At 34.3% G+C, this 14,305-nt stretch overlaps 1 protein-coding gene across 1 annotated transcript; it reads right to left on the bottom strand.

The window, feature by feature from the left end:
• Positions 1–245: 245 nt before the first annotated feature.
• Positions 246–10,782, bottom strand: LOC120083317 (protein NAR1). Its single transcript, XM_039039016.1, has 12 exons — positions 10,279–10,782; positions 10,044–10,172; positions 9,747–9,817; positions 9,190–9,343; positions 8,803–8,989; positions 3,352–3,478; positions 2,760–2,937; positions 2,589–2,638; positions 2,332–2,503; positions 1,740–1,866; positions 1,564–1,655; positions 246–802 (listed from the first exon to the last, which is right to left on the bottom strand). The coding sequence occupies exons 2-12, from the start codon at positions 10,167–10,169 to the stop codon at positions 650–652; spliced, it is 1,437 nt and encodes a 478-aa protein (XP_038894944.1). The 5' UTR covers positions 10,170–10,172; positions 10,279–10,782; the 3' UTR covers positions 246–649.
• Positions 10,783–14,305: the final 3,523 nt, after the last annotated feature.

Raw genomic sequence — 14,305 nt, 5'->3', positions numbered from 1 at the left:
TAATCATAACATTTAAAAACATATGAACCAAATTGAAACTAAACCTAAAATCCTGGAAGAATTGATATATCAATTCTACAAAAACGATACATTAAAAATATACACGGAAAAAGTTTCTTTTAATGGTTTGTGGCCTTTTTTTACGATATAATTGAACCAACCATAGAAATATCAGATACAAATATCAACCTGACAGAAATTTAATACCTGCAGCCATTACAATTCCATAGAAAGAAGCAGAGAGGCACAAAGAAACAGAGCAATCGCTCAATAATATATCTAAACGGCTGAATCTTCTTCATCAAGAGAGTATGTTTATTCAGAAAGAAGGGGAAAAAACAATAATAAATAACAAAAAAAATACTGATCATATAAAATCTAACAAGAAATCAAACTATTTCTTTTTTATTCTTCTATCTTACAACATAAATACAGATCATGTACAGCAACTTGGGTAAGGTGGAAGAACAAGAATTATATTTTGAAGTGTTAAATCCTATCAAAATTGAGCCTTTTCTTTCCAGGAGTGAACCACCGGGTGACTTTATCACAGCAAGCATGAGGCATAACTCTCTCCAAAACTCAGTTATAATTCATCTAATTTTCAGCTTTTGTGCTACAAAATTCTATGGTTAGGAGTGGTATTTTGTTACCAGTTGTGGAGTTGGGCAGTAATGCTTTTTACCACTGGGTGGTATTCAGTGTGCATATGCTTCTTTGCCTTCTCTGAACCTGGTTGCTCCAGCCACTCCTTGTATATATCTTTCACCACTGGATTCTCAAACGGATCTCTAATTAAAACCTGAGACGACATCAGCATGACCTAATTGAGTTATATACATAAGAAGACCAAATGAACATAGAATAATACAATATAAAACAATATAAAACAATATATGCAATAACAGTTAACCCAAGAATTACAAGAAATCAAGACTCTAAAGAGTTGCATCATTCAACTTCGCAAACAAATGGCTAACTAACCCAAATAGCTACTAAACAGATGCAACTTTGAAAACAAGCTAAGAAGACCTCCAAGCTCAATAGCAAAATGCCAAGCCAGGCCAAAAGGATCAGCTTCTCTCCCTACCATTCCCTAAGCAAAACTGATTACCTCACTCCTAGCTTTCCGCCGGAACATATGCAAGCTCAACCGGAATCCCACATGACCAACTCTTGGAACATCTCTCTTCCTGGCCATCCTAACATAAGTTTTTACTGCTGGGAGCCTGGTAGTAGCTTATCGTTTCATATGTTCTACGTCTACCAGCATATTGCCTCTGTTATTATATTTAGTTTGTTTTTTCAAATTTTATCAAGTTGGCTTTCAGAGACAGCATGAAGGGGTTCATATCTACTTATGAGTTGATAAGTAGATATATGAACATGAACGTTGTTTAGAAGAAAACAAATTTCACAGGTCCTTTTCAGAATGAGAATTTTTACAGACAAACAGTATCAATCTGACCTCTTAACCAGAACAAACAAAAAGGAACTACCAAAATATGTTCCAGATTGGGCACGGAAAGTCGTAAACAATAAACTCTACATGAATGTACTTACGTTTTCCTGATAAGCAGCTTCTAATAACTCAATCAAATCCTTTGGAGATTGTCCAGGCTTGGGTTTAATTTGACCCCCTCCGTTTAGACAACCTGTTTTCAATAATGACATTAAATCTAGATCAATCAACCATTCAAACAACTTCGTTTGAACACATTCAGACTGCAGAAATTCACCTGAAGGACAAGCCATAATCTCTAGAAAATGGTAGTCGCATTTTCCTGTTTTGATTTTTCTGACAACATTTTGCAGATTTCGGAATCCATAGCATAGTGCAAACTTCAACAAAGTCTTCCCTTCCACCTACAACAAACATACATGGACAGACACATGCATAAGCTAACAATTCATTCACAAGGATTAAAAGGAGAGGAAACAAGATGAAGAAAGATATATAATCATGTGATATGCCCACAACTTCAATATTTGTTTAAACTGTGAGAGTCCAACGGTGCAATTTTAAATATGCACGAAATTTGGAACAACTTTTATCAATAACTGTCGAGATTAAGTTTTAACCAATATTCTAATAATACAGAAGAATCAATAGGAAAACAATTACAAAGCAATGATGGGGGCTGGGAAGAAATCTCAGGCACAATTTAGAGGTTAAGTTTTTATCACTCGTACAAAACACCACATAAGAATCATCTTAATGTTTATACTTAGACCACTATCTAGCAATGCTAGGTATTTGGTAATACTCAATAATGATAAGCCCCTAGGTGCCAAAGGGGTTGATATGCAATTCAAAAATATTTAGCTCACCTCAAGCGTGAGCTCCTGAAAATCTGAATTTCGAATGGGTTTGAATTCCAAAGGGCCTTCAATATCTTTTCCAAAGAGTATCTTGGCAGCATGCCTAAAAATTGTTTCTGCATAACCACCAGAACTTCCACTAACTCCAAAAAGATGCCCTTCTTCATTAACATTTGTCAACCTGCAGGAAGATAGCCAAGCATGACAGCCTTAGATATATTACATGTGTAAACCTGGAGAGGCTTAATAAAGTCATTTAGCCTTACATTGTATCCAAAGGGGATTCTTCTAAGCTCTTAAAATCCACCTCTTTCATCTGCAAGCATTAACAAACACACAAAAATAAATAAAGGTTCGTGGGAAGCCAAAACCAAAACTAAAGACACCAGACATACTAACAAAAAAACACACATAAACAACATGAGACAAAGATGAACCTGTATCAATTCTAGAACTTCACCAGATGTCAATACTGAATCTACTTCTGTAATTCTGTGGGCCTCATCCTCCTGAGTGTTGTTGGCTGAGTCCAATTGAAAAACAAAATCCTCCCTGGCTGCCTCTAGTTTCTTATCATAACAGGGCATCACAGTAACATGGTAAACATCGTCTGACCTGCCAAATACACACAAACCATAAATTTCCCAAAAAAAAAAAGAAAAGAAATGAAAAAAAGAGATCGAGCACTACCGTAAGGTCATTGCAAAGACGATCTCTCTCTAAAAGAATATTCTAAGCATTATTCAAGAACTTGGAAGAGTCAGAAATAACTTGTCCATATTATATACATGTCTGAGTTGACTGTAGAAAAATATTTAGGAAATACCAATATGAAACAATCAAAATTGTCACTACTTGTCATGCTGTTCCTAAATAAATCAATTCATGCCATAAATACGATAACCATATTTTATCAGTCTAACTCTAAGCATATCGCTCCACTGTAAATAGCCCAGCTGCACATACCATCACAATTTCTAAACAAGTACATCAGAAAGACCAGGAATAATAGAAATAAAATGCAATTACCTAATACCCAATTTTTGGCATATATGATGCTTGACTATTGATCCAATCATTTGCTGAGGACTCTTGATTGATGATATGTATGGCAAAATGTAGGATCCATGTTGCTTCTCAGCATAGCATATCCATCCTGAAATCATAAGAGATGTGAGCGTTTGAGAAGAAAAGATTGTCAACATGTAAGAAGTAGGTGCTCTTAAATTTGTCAGAACATTGATAAACCACAAGTGCCAACAGGTATTCCCAAAAAAAATTATGAAATTAAATTCTCATAAAAATTATTTAAATTGATAAATAAATTCACTTGAAATCATATTAATAGTAACTATATGCAAATTCTTGACATTTTGTCCATATATTTCTTGGTATCTCATTGCAAACATTAATAAAAGACAGCCAACAGGTATCCCCAAACATTATGAAATCAAATAAACTCATTAAAAATATTTAAAGTAATAAATCAAAATATCACTTCAAATCACAATGAGTTCAATAATTGTAGAGGTGCAGGACCGGACAATTGATCAAGACAACCTACTAGCCCCTAAAAATAACGTCAAGAAGAACAAACTGATAGCAATTAATCATGACGTCTTCAATAGTTTCCCATCCCTGTAAGCTGTCAACTATAAAGATGGATGGATCTGTGGATAATATGTGGAATTCCTAATCCTCCTCTTGGAATTTTTGTCCTATGATATATCTAACAGAGGCTGAAATTGAAAATTGGGATTGTTTCTCTCATGAATTTTTTTTTTCCTTTTTTCTTTTTTTCTTTTTTTCTTTTTTTTTTTTTTTTTTTTTGGGCATTAGTCAACCTTAATGAGTCTTCAGACATTTGGCTCTGGAGTTCAGAGAAGAATGGGTTTTTCTCAATAAAATCCCTCACAAAATCCCTATCATCAATGGATGACATGGCTGTAAATAATACGTATTCATTTGAAAAAGAAAATATCCCAAAAAGACAGATTCTTTCTTTGGGAATTAAGTCACTCAAGTCTTAAGGTTTATCACAAGCTCCAGAGGCGCTCCCTTGGATAAAAATCTCATCAAACTGTTGTATTATGTGCAAAAATGAGGGGGAATCGCACATCCACCTCTTCTGTCATTGTCACTTTGCCAAAACCTTTTGGGACTTCATCTTTCAAGAATTCACATGGAAGAACGCTCTTCCTCAAGATGTTTGGGCTAATCTCCACTATATTTTCAATGGCCATCCATTCAAGAAAGATTGATACTGTAGTTGAACTTCACTGGGGCCTTAGTTTGGTCAACATGATTGAAGCATAATTCTTGTATCTTAACAGATAAGGAACAGGACACTGAATCTTTTCTTACATCCACATCTATTTAGCACTTATCTGGTCAAATTGAGTCCTCCCTTTTGCAATTATAGTTTATCTAATCTTTTGTCCAAAATTGGAGGTCTTTTTTGTAATCCATTGGAAAGTCCACATCATTGTGTGATTTCATGTTATCAAGGAAATGATTCTGTTTTCTTACAATAAAAAAAAATATCTTCAATAGTTGAGTTTGAGAAAAACAGTGTCATTTGCTTACGAACCACAACACACAATCCCCTGGAGGCAAAAAAGAAAAAACAAATAAAAGATGTTTTTTTTTTTTTGAAACATAAATAAAACCTTTCATTGGTACAATGAAAAGAGACTATTGCTCAAAATACAACTATATTTATAGATAGCATAAATTTTTATATATAGTCTATAAACTGTCGAAGCCTTTCAGATTAATACTAAATGGTAAAAAGATCAAAATGTCATACCTCACCTCAATAAATCTGAATATATAATATAATAATAATATATATATATATATATATATATAAAATCTCACTAGAAAATGAAATCAGAATCATCTAAGTTGTTTCAAAGAAAAAAGAAATAGAAAACAATAAAAGAAATTATAATCTGAACTTCACTAACTGAAAGAAATATAAAAATATTAACTGTTTCAGATTTATTATACAAAAGATTAAATAATAACATAATTATGATTTTATATCTTAATGATTTAAATTGAAGATTCAATTAAAGAACTTTTGAAAAGTGATTATAAAAGTTAAACATTTCATTAAAACCCCACCTCATGGAAGAACCAACAACTCAGCAAGAAGTCCAAGAAGATAGAAGCTGAAGAAGAAAGACTGAAACAAATCACCGAATATGCAGTCAAATGAAGAAGACGACAAAGACTACTGGAGAAAAAAGAAATCAGAAGCTCCCGATCATGTCAGAAGAAGAAGAAGAACATGAGAAGAAGAATTGAGGAAGAAGTCAAGGAAGAACAAAAGCTGTAGAATTTGGAATCGAACAAAGAAGAAGAATTCAATTGAAAAAGCATGCAAAACCACCGACTGTCTAAGATGAGATTGAAAATCAAATTGACATTCTTTGCATGGAATTTCATTGGCCCTATCCTTTCATGAGTTTAGGGGTTAGATTTTGTCGCTTGTACTTTCTTTTCAACCAAAAAAAAAAAAAAAAGAAAAGAAAAAAATTAAAGTCGGTGGTTTTACATGCATTTTCAACTGAATATGCAGTCAAATGAAGAAAAAAAGCAGTATATTTATCAGGCGCCAAAGGCGCACAAAAGCAGTCAGGCGAGCGCCTAATTGAAGGCACCCTAACTTGCACAGATGCGAGAAGACCCCAGTTCGCCTCGCCTCTCACTTGAGGCGCGCGCCTGGGGTCGCCTCAACATATCACTGCAAAATACAAGAAGCAAATGAGCAAAGATACAGCAAAACATAGAATCTAAGGATCAGCATATGTACTCGGATATCTCAACCAGGTTGACACATCCTTAGCATCCTCATCACATCCCAAAACAAAAGAGATCCATTTGATATACTTAGTGAATACATGATTACATAGAAAAAACAAAAGCATTCCAATTAAGACATATCTTGATAAAGTAATCAACAAAATGTTTTGATTGAGAACTCCACAAAGAAGAAAATAGACGGGTAGAACAAAAACGATCTAACCAATCCAAGGTCCTGTCATGGAGAACTCTCTGATTTTGTTCAAACCAGATTTCTGAGATAAAGTGTCTGAGCTTTAGGAGAGAGTAGAGAACCAACCAAAACTTGAGACATATTATCTTCTAATTGACTTTCCGAAGGCCCAACATAAGTTGAAGAAGAAAAACAACTTCCACCAACATTTGCTTGTAGAGAAGCATTCAAATAGTAGGTGCTGTAAGTTTTCTCAAATAGCTTGACACAAAGGAAACATGGAAGGAGAAAGACATTTTTCCCAAAATTTGTGTTGAAGAGTAGCCGAAAAATTTAGAGTTCCAAAAAATAGAATCCAAATCTAATATAATTCTTTTGGGCCTTTTTTTATTTCCAAATGCCTTGATAAATTTCTTTGTCTAAACAGGTGGAAGAATTCAAATATTTAGACATAGATTTAACCGAAAACCTTCCAGATGACCCCAAAGACCATAACCGGGAATCTGAATTGCAAGTAACTCTTCTTTTTTCTATTTGAGACTATAGCTGCTGAAATTCTAAGATCTCTTCCTCTTTGAGCTGTCTTCGGAATATTAAGTTCCAAGAATTTGTACTAAAATCCCAATTGTCATTAATACTACCATCAGGAGATAAGGCCACAAGAAAAAGTCTTGGATAATTCTCCTTAAAAGATAATTCCAAACAAAAGAATCAGACCAAAAGTAGATGTTCCTACCATCTCCAAGTTTGAAGTGTGCAAGGGAGCCAAAATCTTTCCAAAGCTTTGAGATGCTGATCCAAGGGCTTCTCAAACTCAGCCCATGCTTGCCCGACGTGTGCCAAAGATGAGGATCTGAGCCATGAATGCTTTTAACCACCCTACTCCAAAGCAAATCTTGCTCTTTAATGAATCTCCAATTCCATTTAAATAAAAGAGCAATGCTTCTGTTTTTCAAATTGCCAACACCTATGCCACCACCATGTGTATCTTTCGAGGCAATTTCCCATTTCACTAGGTGATTTAACTTACTGCCTTCGTGACCTTCCCACAAGAATCTGCACATGATCCTGTCTATTTCTACTATGACCAAGCTAGGCAGTTGGAATATTGACATATAATAGGTAGGGAGATTAGCCAAGACCGAATTACAAAAAGTTAGCCTACCTCCTCTGGATAAATTTTATCTTTTCCGTCTATCAAGCTTCAAGTGCACTTTGTAGATAATTGGCTGCCAAAACGAGTTTTGTTTTGGATATCGTTGCATAGGCAAACCCAAGTAAATGAACGGTAAATTACCAGCTTTACACCTCAACCTGTTTTCTGTGGAATTTAGAGTTACTTCATCGATATTCACTCCATATAACGCTGATTTTTCCCAATATTCATTCTACCCACCTGTCTCTGCAGCAGTCAATAGATCCTCCCTCCCTTTTAAAATACTGATGGTCATCATAGGCATCCCTTAGATACACTCACTTGAGATACTAGTCATGGGGGTAAGAAAGGGAAATGTAAGGCCGTCAGGGAATTGGTTAGTAGGGTATGACAATGTATAGCCTGTAACTATTTAATGGAGAGGAGAAGTGTTTTCATTGAGAAAGTGATGTATGGCCATTTTCTTAGTTTCTGGCAAATGTATTGAGGAGAGAAGGGAAGCCCTGGAATTCACCCTAGTGCCACTATTCATGATATGATTTTTGTATAAAATGAGTGTCAAAGAAGGGAATACTTGTAGATAAGCTTTTAGAAAAGATGCCTTTATGATATTATTTGATCCCTGAAGTTTAAGTGTTAATTAGATTATTTACTCTTCTAGCCTTTCCTTTGTGAAATCTCTAGTTGTAATAATAATATGAGAATATTTATTATAAACTGCGTGAGTCTCATCAGAATGAATATCCCACGGGGGGAATTACACTCTACTTATCCTATATATTCAGTGACACGCCGACACCCTTTCTTCCTCTCACACATTATAAAATTAAAGGTGTTGGAAAACTCTTATTCCTCTTATCATTGCTTGCAAAATCAGCTCCGTCTCTATCTCTTTCTATTTCTTTGTTCTTTTCATTGCTTGCAAAATACCATTTTGTTTCTCCTTCTTACCAAACTTTAAATGCACTATTATTGTTATTTATTTATGTTCTTGGCCATTCAACCAAAACCATCTATAGTGAAATTGGTTTACCAAGCATATGATGTTGCACACTGACAGTTTTAAATTGCAGAGAACTTAGAAAAGTAAAAATTATAACTCGCGCAACAAAATAAATATTTATAATATTGGAGTCGAAACTATCCAAATTGACCAACTGGCCCAATTAAAGACAAGTGAAATTATCCATATTAACTCTATTCTACCATAAAAGAAAAGAGAACTCACCCTCAAATATACTAGTTATTTCGAAAAACAAAGTCAGGATTTGCACAATTATCATTAAATACAATACCCAAATGTCCCAAAAAAAAAATATACCTGGGCATGCTGATGAGATCATAGGAACTGACGACTTGCATTTTTCTTCATTGTCTAGCTGGCTTTTTCTATACCTTGCTATGAACTCATTGCAAGCTTCAATTAAGGTTAAATCTCTACTGCAACTTGTATCAAATATCGCTTTTACTCCCATGGACTTAAAAAATGTTGTGAGTTTCTTAAAAACCTGACCAACGCCAAGCACTTAGTAGTTAGTTGCCTCAATAGAGAGATATTTCAAGCATTCAATAACATTAATACAACATCAAGAGGAAGCACCGCAGTCAATTAGATTTTCCTTCTAGCCCCTGTCCTCTCAAAAAGAATATATGCAGTAAACTAATTACAATCATGGGACAAATATATACAACAAAATTTGAATTTTACCTTCAAGGGAGAGACGCCAAAATGGACAGCAAGTGAAGCTCTGGATTGGGGTGATAATGAGACAATTACAACCTTTCCTTTATTTATGTTGGAAAGAAATTCATCCAAACTTTGCTTCTCCAGCATGACAGTCTCAGCTGATGTTACACAACCACTACAATTACACATAAGCAGGTCTATTACACATCATCACAAGGTAAAAGATGAGAAATATAAGTCAAATCGAAGAGCTATAATTAAAATATTCCAACAAAATATCATGAAAACAGGGAGTTCCCAAATTAAGTTTTTACAAAATAATCTGATAAGTGATTTATCAGAAATTCATAGCTTTTCAAATACTTCACCTTGTATCTAAAATATTTCAGCAGGAGTTCCTTTGATTTTGTTATCCATATTCATAGAGAACAAGCAAGTTATATCAACGGAAAACAGTACTTGAAGGGAGAAAAACATATAAAAACGAAAGTAACTCAAATTTATTTTAAAATTTTGTATAGCCAATAAACCACTTTGATCCTTCAAAAATAGTTCACAACATAGATAATTACAATTACCTGCACGCTAAGCAGTCCTTCAGTGAAATCTTAACCGGTTCTGCTTTCAGTTGCATCCTAGAAGCTGAAACCTAGATAATATACGCAGAAATGAAAGAAAAAATAACAGAAAGAGAAAAGAGACATATCAATAAACAGAAAGTTCCTAAAGAACCACTCAGTTTTATGCGTACTACTGCTAATTCCTAAAGATTACTAGAAAAAAGTGAAGAAAACAAAATCAACGAAAAAAATCACTAAAAGCATACAATGAGCTGCAACTTTAGCAACGATAGGCATATAAAATGGAAAAAGTACCTCAACTTTATCCGGCTTCGTGGTAGTGGCTTTAAGCCCCTTGAGAGAAACTATGCATGCCTGAGAAGGCGCTATGAAATCATTCAGATCCCCTATCCTCAATGTTGCCGAGAATTTCTCAGACATCTCCTAATCAAACAATTCAAAATCAATCGTTAACAAAACGAATAAAGCAGAACCCAATAGCTACCCACACAAAAAAGAATCACAACTCCATCAATACAAGAAAGCAAACCTTCAAATGAAATTTAGGGTTTCAAAGCACGAAAACCCCTTCAAAGAGAAAGATAGAGAGAGAGACAAGAACAGACTTAAGCCGATCAATCAGAGCCCGAGTCGGTGATTTTACCAGAAACTCAGAAACTCAGGACAGCAAAATCACCGGCAGCTAATAAAAACGATCCCAATCAGGGAAATACAAGAAGGGTCTTAGGGGGGAAATACTGGAAAGAAAAGAGACGATAGATATGGATGTATCGGAGAACAGCGGATTGGTGGTCGGCGGCGCACCGATGAGGGGATTGTAAGGGAAAGAGGTTGAAGGGCAGGTGCCGGGCAAAGTCCAGCGATGAGGAAAAACGGCAAAAGGGAAGGAAAGAGAGAATTGGGTGAAAGAGAGCGGCGGTGGTGGTGGAACCTAGAAAAGAAGACGAAGTCGGTTGACGATGAGGAGCTGTGTCGGGTAGTAGAATGGCAGCCAAGACCTCCAGAATCAGCGGAGAATCTTTTTTTGTTTTACACCATACTTCTTTTAAATGGTCTCTATGTGGAAATCAATTTTCATTTTCTATTTTACTTTTTTTTAAAAAAATAATAATTCTATTTTAACCTTTAATCTTTAATCTTTAATCTTTAATGTTCATAAATAACTCAACTAGCATATGAACGTCGAATATATTATCAATTAAAAAATAGGCTTGAATCGTTAGAAAAAAAAGTAGGTTTGAATCTCCCTATCTATATGATTAGCAAAAAAAAAAAAAAAAAAAAAAACTAATGAATGTGGCTAAATTTCCTACTATTCGGTCCCGAGCCTAACTTCTAGGGGTGTTCAAAAAAATCTGATAATTCAAAAAAACTGATCAACCCAACCCAACCCATGCAGTTTGGGTTGGGTTGGGTTGGGTTCAAATAAATGAAAATTTTATGGATTGGGTTGGTTCATGGGTTCACCTAATATAACTCAAACTAACCCGAACCAACCCGAATTTATTATTATCTTTAAAAAATATATTTTTGATTACTTATAATACAATTATTTATACGTATATTGATTTTAATTTTATTTAATTTCAATATATTTTGAATAATTTATTCTTCAACAACTCTTAAAATAGTTTCTCTATAGTTTAGAAAGAAATTTTTCACTATATAAATTGAAATTGAGTTGTTAATCTTAATTTAATATATGAAAATGATTAAATTAGATTTTTACGTATTTACATTTTGCTTCTTTTTAGAACAAAATTTTAAATAAATAACCCGATTAACCCGAACCAACTCAACCCAAATATTTCTTGGTTATTTGGGTTGAAAAAATTTACAACCAAAAAATTGGGTTGGGTCTAAAAAGTCTTTCAACTCAACCCAACCCAACCCATTAACACCCCTACTAACTTCATTATCACCATTAGTATAGGTTAGTTGAGTGCTCACTCAATTAATATGTTTATTAGTTATATTATATTAATATTAGCTACATTTTGTTTATTTCTTTTATGTTTCTTTTGATGGCAAAATCCTGACAGAAAGACTCACCTAACCTTCACATACCTTCGACAGTGAATTTATAACTTTGGGGAATGAAGACTGTCTGCAAGACAAGAAAAGAAAACACTGGTGTGGTACCTGCCACAGAACCTCTAATGTTTAAATCAGTATTTATTAAAGGGTCAAAGCAAGCTAGAGATAGGAGAGAATAACTTATCTTTTCGATGGTGGATGTGGATTCTAAACCTAAAAAGAATTAGAAGAAGTAAAGGAGATTAGGAAAGATAGAGGGATTTTGGGAAAAGTCGATTCGAGCCGACCAACAAGATTTGGACTTCTTCTTTGGGCAAGGGTTAAGTCGAGCCATTTACCCGATTTGGCCCAACTTACTTCAACCTTGATCGACAAGGGAGGTTGCACCATTTGGTCCAACTTACCTCGGTCTTCGAGGCCGAGGCGAGCAAGTTGGACCTTTTAGCCCAACGCCTCTCCTTTTCTTCCTCCCTCGGTCGATTGACCGTTTCTTATATCCCTCACGTCTTCTTGAGCTCGAGAAAACTCGAAAGAAACCTCGATACCAATGTTATTCAAGCAATGCCGTCTAACCTTGCTGTGTCTTACTTTTTTTTTTTTTGGCGAATGAGAGGGCAAAGCTGCGAAAACCAGTGACTCCATAGATGATGACAATCAACGTCAGGTGACAACTGGAGGGTAGAATTTCAGCGCGATTGTTTACCGATGACCTATGATGGAGGGACGTACCCTCGGCGATAGTTGTTGGAGGAATACACATAGAGGATGAGAAAGATAGAGAGACGCAATTATCTGATGGTTCGATTTGGTTTTTTCCTAAAAATTCTGATTTTTCCGGTTTAGTGGTAGAGAGAACCAATTTTTTGGTTCGGTAATCGGTTCAGTATCTTCCAACTAGAAGGAGATGTGGTGGCTTGGTTTCTTGATCTTTTATTTTCTTTACTCTTTTTCTTTATAGAAGAAAGCGCTTCCATTTTGAAGGAAAATTTTGGAGTTTCATTAACTTAAAATCCATAATTTCAAAACATTTGAGCTAAGGATAAATATAATTGAGTAGTATTTTTTTTTTCTTTTTAGATTTAAAAGCATAATTTATTTCAAAATTAGCCGATTCAATTATAACTAACTTTCACTCTCAAGATATTGAGGAAAATGTTATTGACATTTAGCCTAAACACTCTCCATGCAGTTGACTCTCAAATTAGTGGTTTGATCTTCAAAATTGTTTCTTTTTTACACTATTTTCATTACTATTTTAATTATAATGGTATGTTAAGAGAGAGTTTCCAACGTAATCCACGCCATTTTTTTTTTTTTTTTGGTATGATTTACAACCATTTGTAATTAAAAAATTCTAAATCATTTTTTAACTGCTTATAAAAATATATTATTATTTCATAACTAAAGCATTCCTTCACGTTACTTCATTACGTCATTTTTGTTGTATGATTTACAACCTTTTGTTATTATAAAATTTTAAATCATTTTTTAACTGCCTATAAATATATATCGTTATCTCATAGCTGAAGCATTCTTCATGTTACTTCATTCCTAGGATTAATATTTATAAATCTAGCAATAACTAATCTATCTATCTATACTATATGTAAAAGACACAATAGGTATTATAACCATTTTCATTATTAGTTTAGTGATTATAAATATAATGTAATTAATTGTTCATCCAACCACTCAATTCAACTCTTAAGCTAGGTCATCCCACCACCCACGTTGGTTGCACATATTTTTTAGGTTTTTTTTTTCCTTTTCTCATTCACCTTTTATTTGAGTTTTATTAATAAAATGGTTTCTACTTATTAGTTATAATTAAATATAATAAAATGTGAACAAGATAGAATATGAAAATTCTTTATCCATTTATTTCTTAAAAAACCTGTCACACCCCACCGAGCTTACATCTTTTGCATGAAGGAGGCGTGAGGACGGTAGATACCACCCTTTTATGATACCTACTGTCCATCTTTAACTGATTTAGCTTTAACTCGATCTTAGTCAGAGAAAATTTATTTTGAATTTTCATATATCAGAAATAGAGTTCATACAGTTTAATAGGTTTTACAAATAATTTTTTCCACCCAATTCCCACTACTAAGCAAGAAATTTATCTTGTGGCAGACCTCTTCTTCAAACAACAAGTCGGACTCTTCTACTACCTGAAAAGGAGGACACAAAAGAAAAGAATGAGCAAATAACTCAGTGAGTGGCAAACAAATTACAGGAAACCTTGAAGAAGATGTATACACCAAGCAACCTAGAGGATCTACTGTGAATGTCAACAGGAAACCTTGGTGCTCGAAGTGTAATAGATATCATCCAGGGTGGTGTTTTAGTAACATGAATGTATGCTACAACTACGGAGAGGTTCGGCATTACAAGCAAAACTATCTTCAGCTTAAACAAGAATGCAAGAGCAAAGACAAGGCCCTGAAAACTTGAAAGGCGTTTTGATAATAAAATTGTAGTCGAACCTTTTAAATTTTGTTGTAGTGGCAGTGTAA

The sequence above is a fragment of the Benincasa hispida genome, chromosome 8, assembly GCF_009727055.1.
Source record: "Benincasa hispida cultivar B227 chromosome 8, ASM972705v1, whole genome shotgun sequence".
Taxonomy (NCBI): Eukaryota; Viridiplantae; Streptophyta; class Magnoliopsida; order Cucurbitales; family Cucurbitaceae; genus Benincasa; species Benincasa hispida.
The sequence above is the reverse complement of the archived record's forward strand: the minus strand, read 5'-3'. Positions and strand labels throughout refer to the sequence as shown.

Coding starts and splice junctions, on each gene's coding strand:
- LOC120083317 (XM_039039016.1), bottom strand. CDS start 10,169: ATGTCTGAGAAATTCTCGGCAACATTGAGGATAGGGGATCTGAATGAT. Junction 3,479..8,802: donor GATCTCATCAGCATGCCCAG/GTATATTTTTTT, acceptor TTATGATTTCAG/GATGGATATGCTATGCTGAG. Junction 2,639..2,759: donor AAGTTCTAGAATTGATACAG/GTTCATCTTTGT, acceptor TAATGCTTGCAG/ATGAAAGAGGTGGATTTTAA.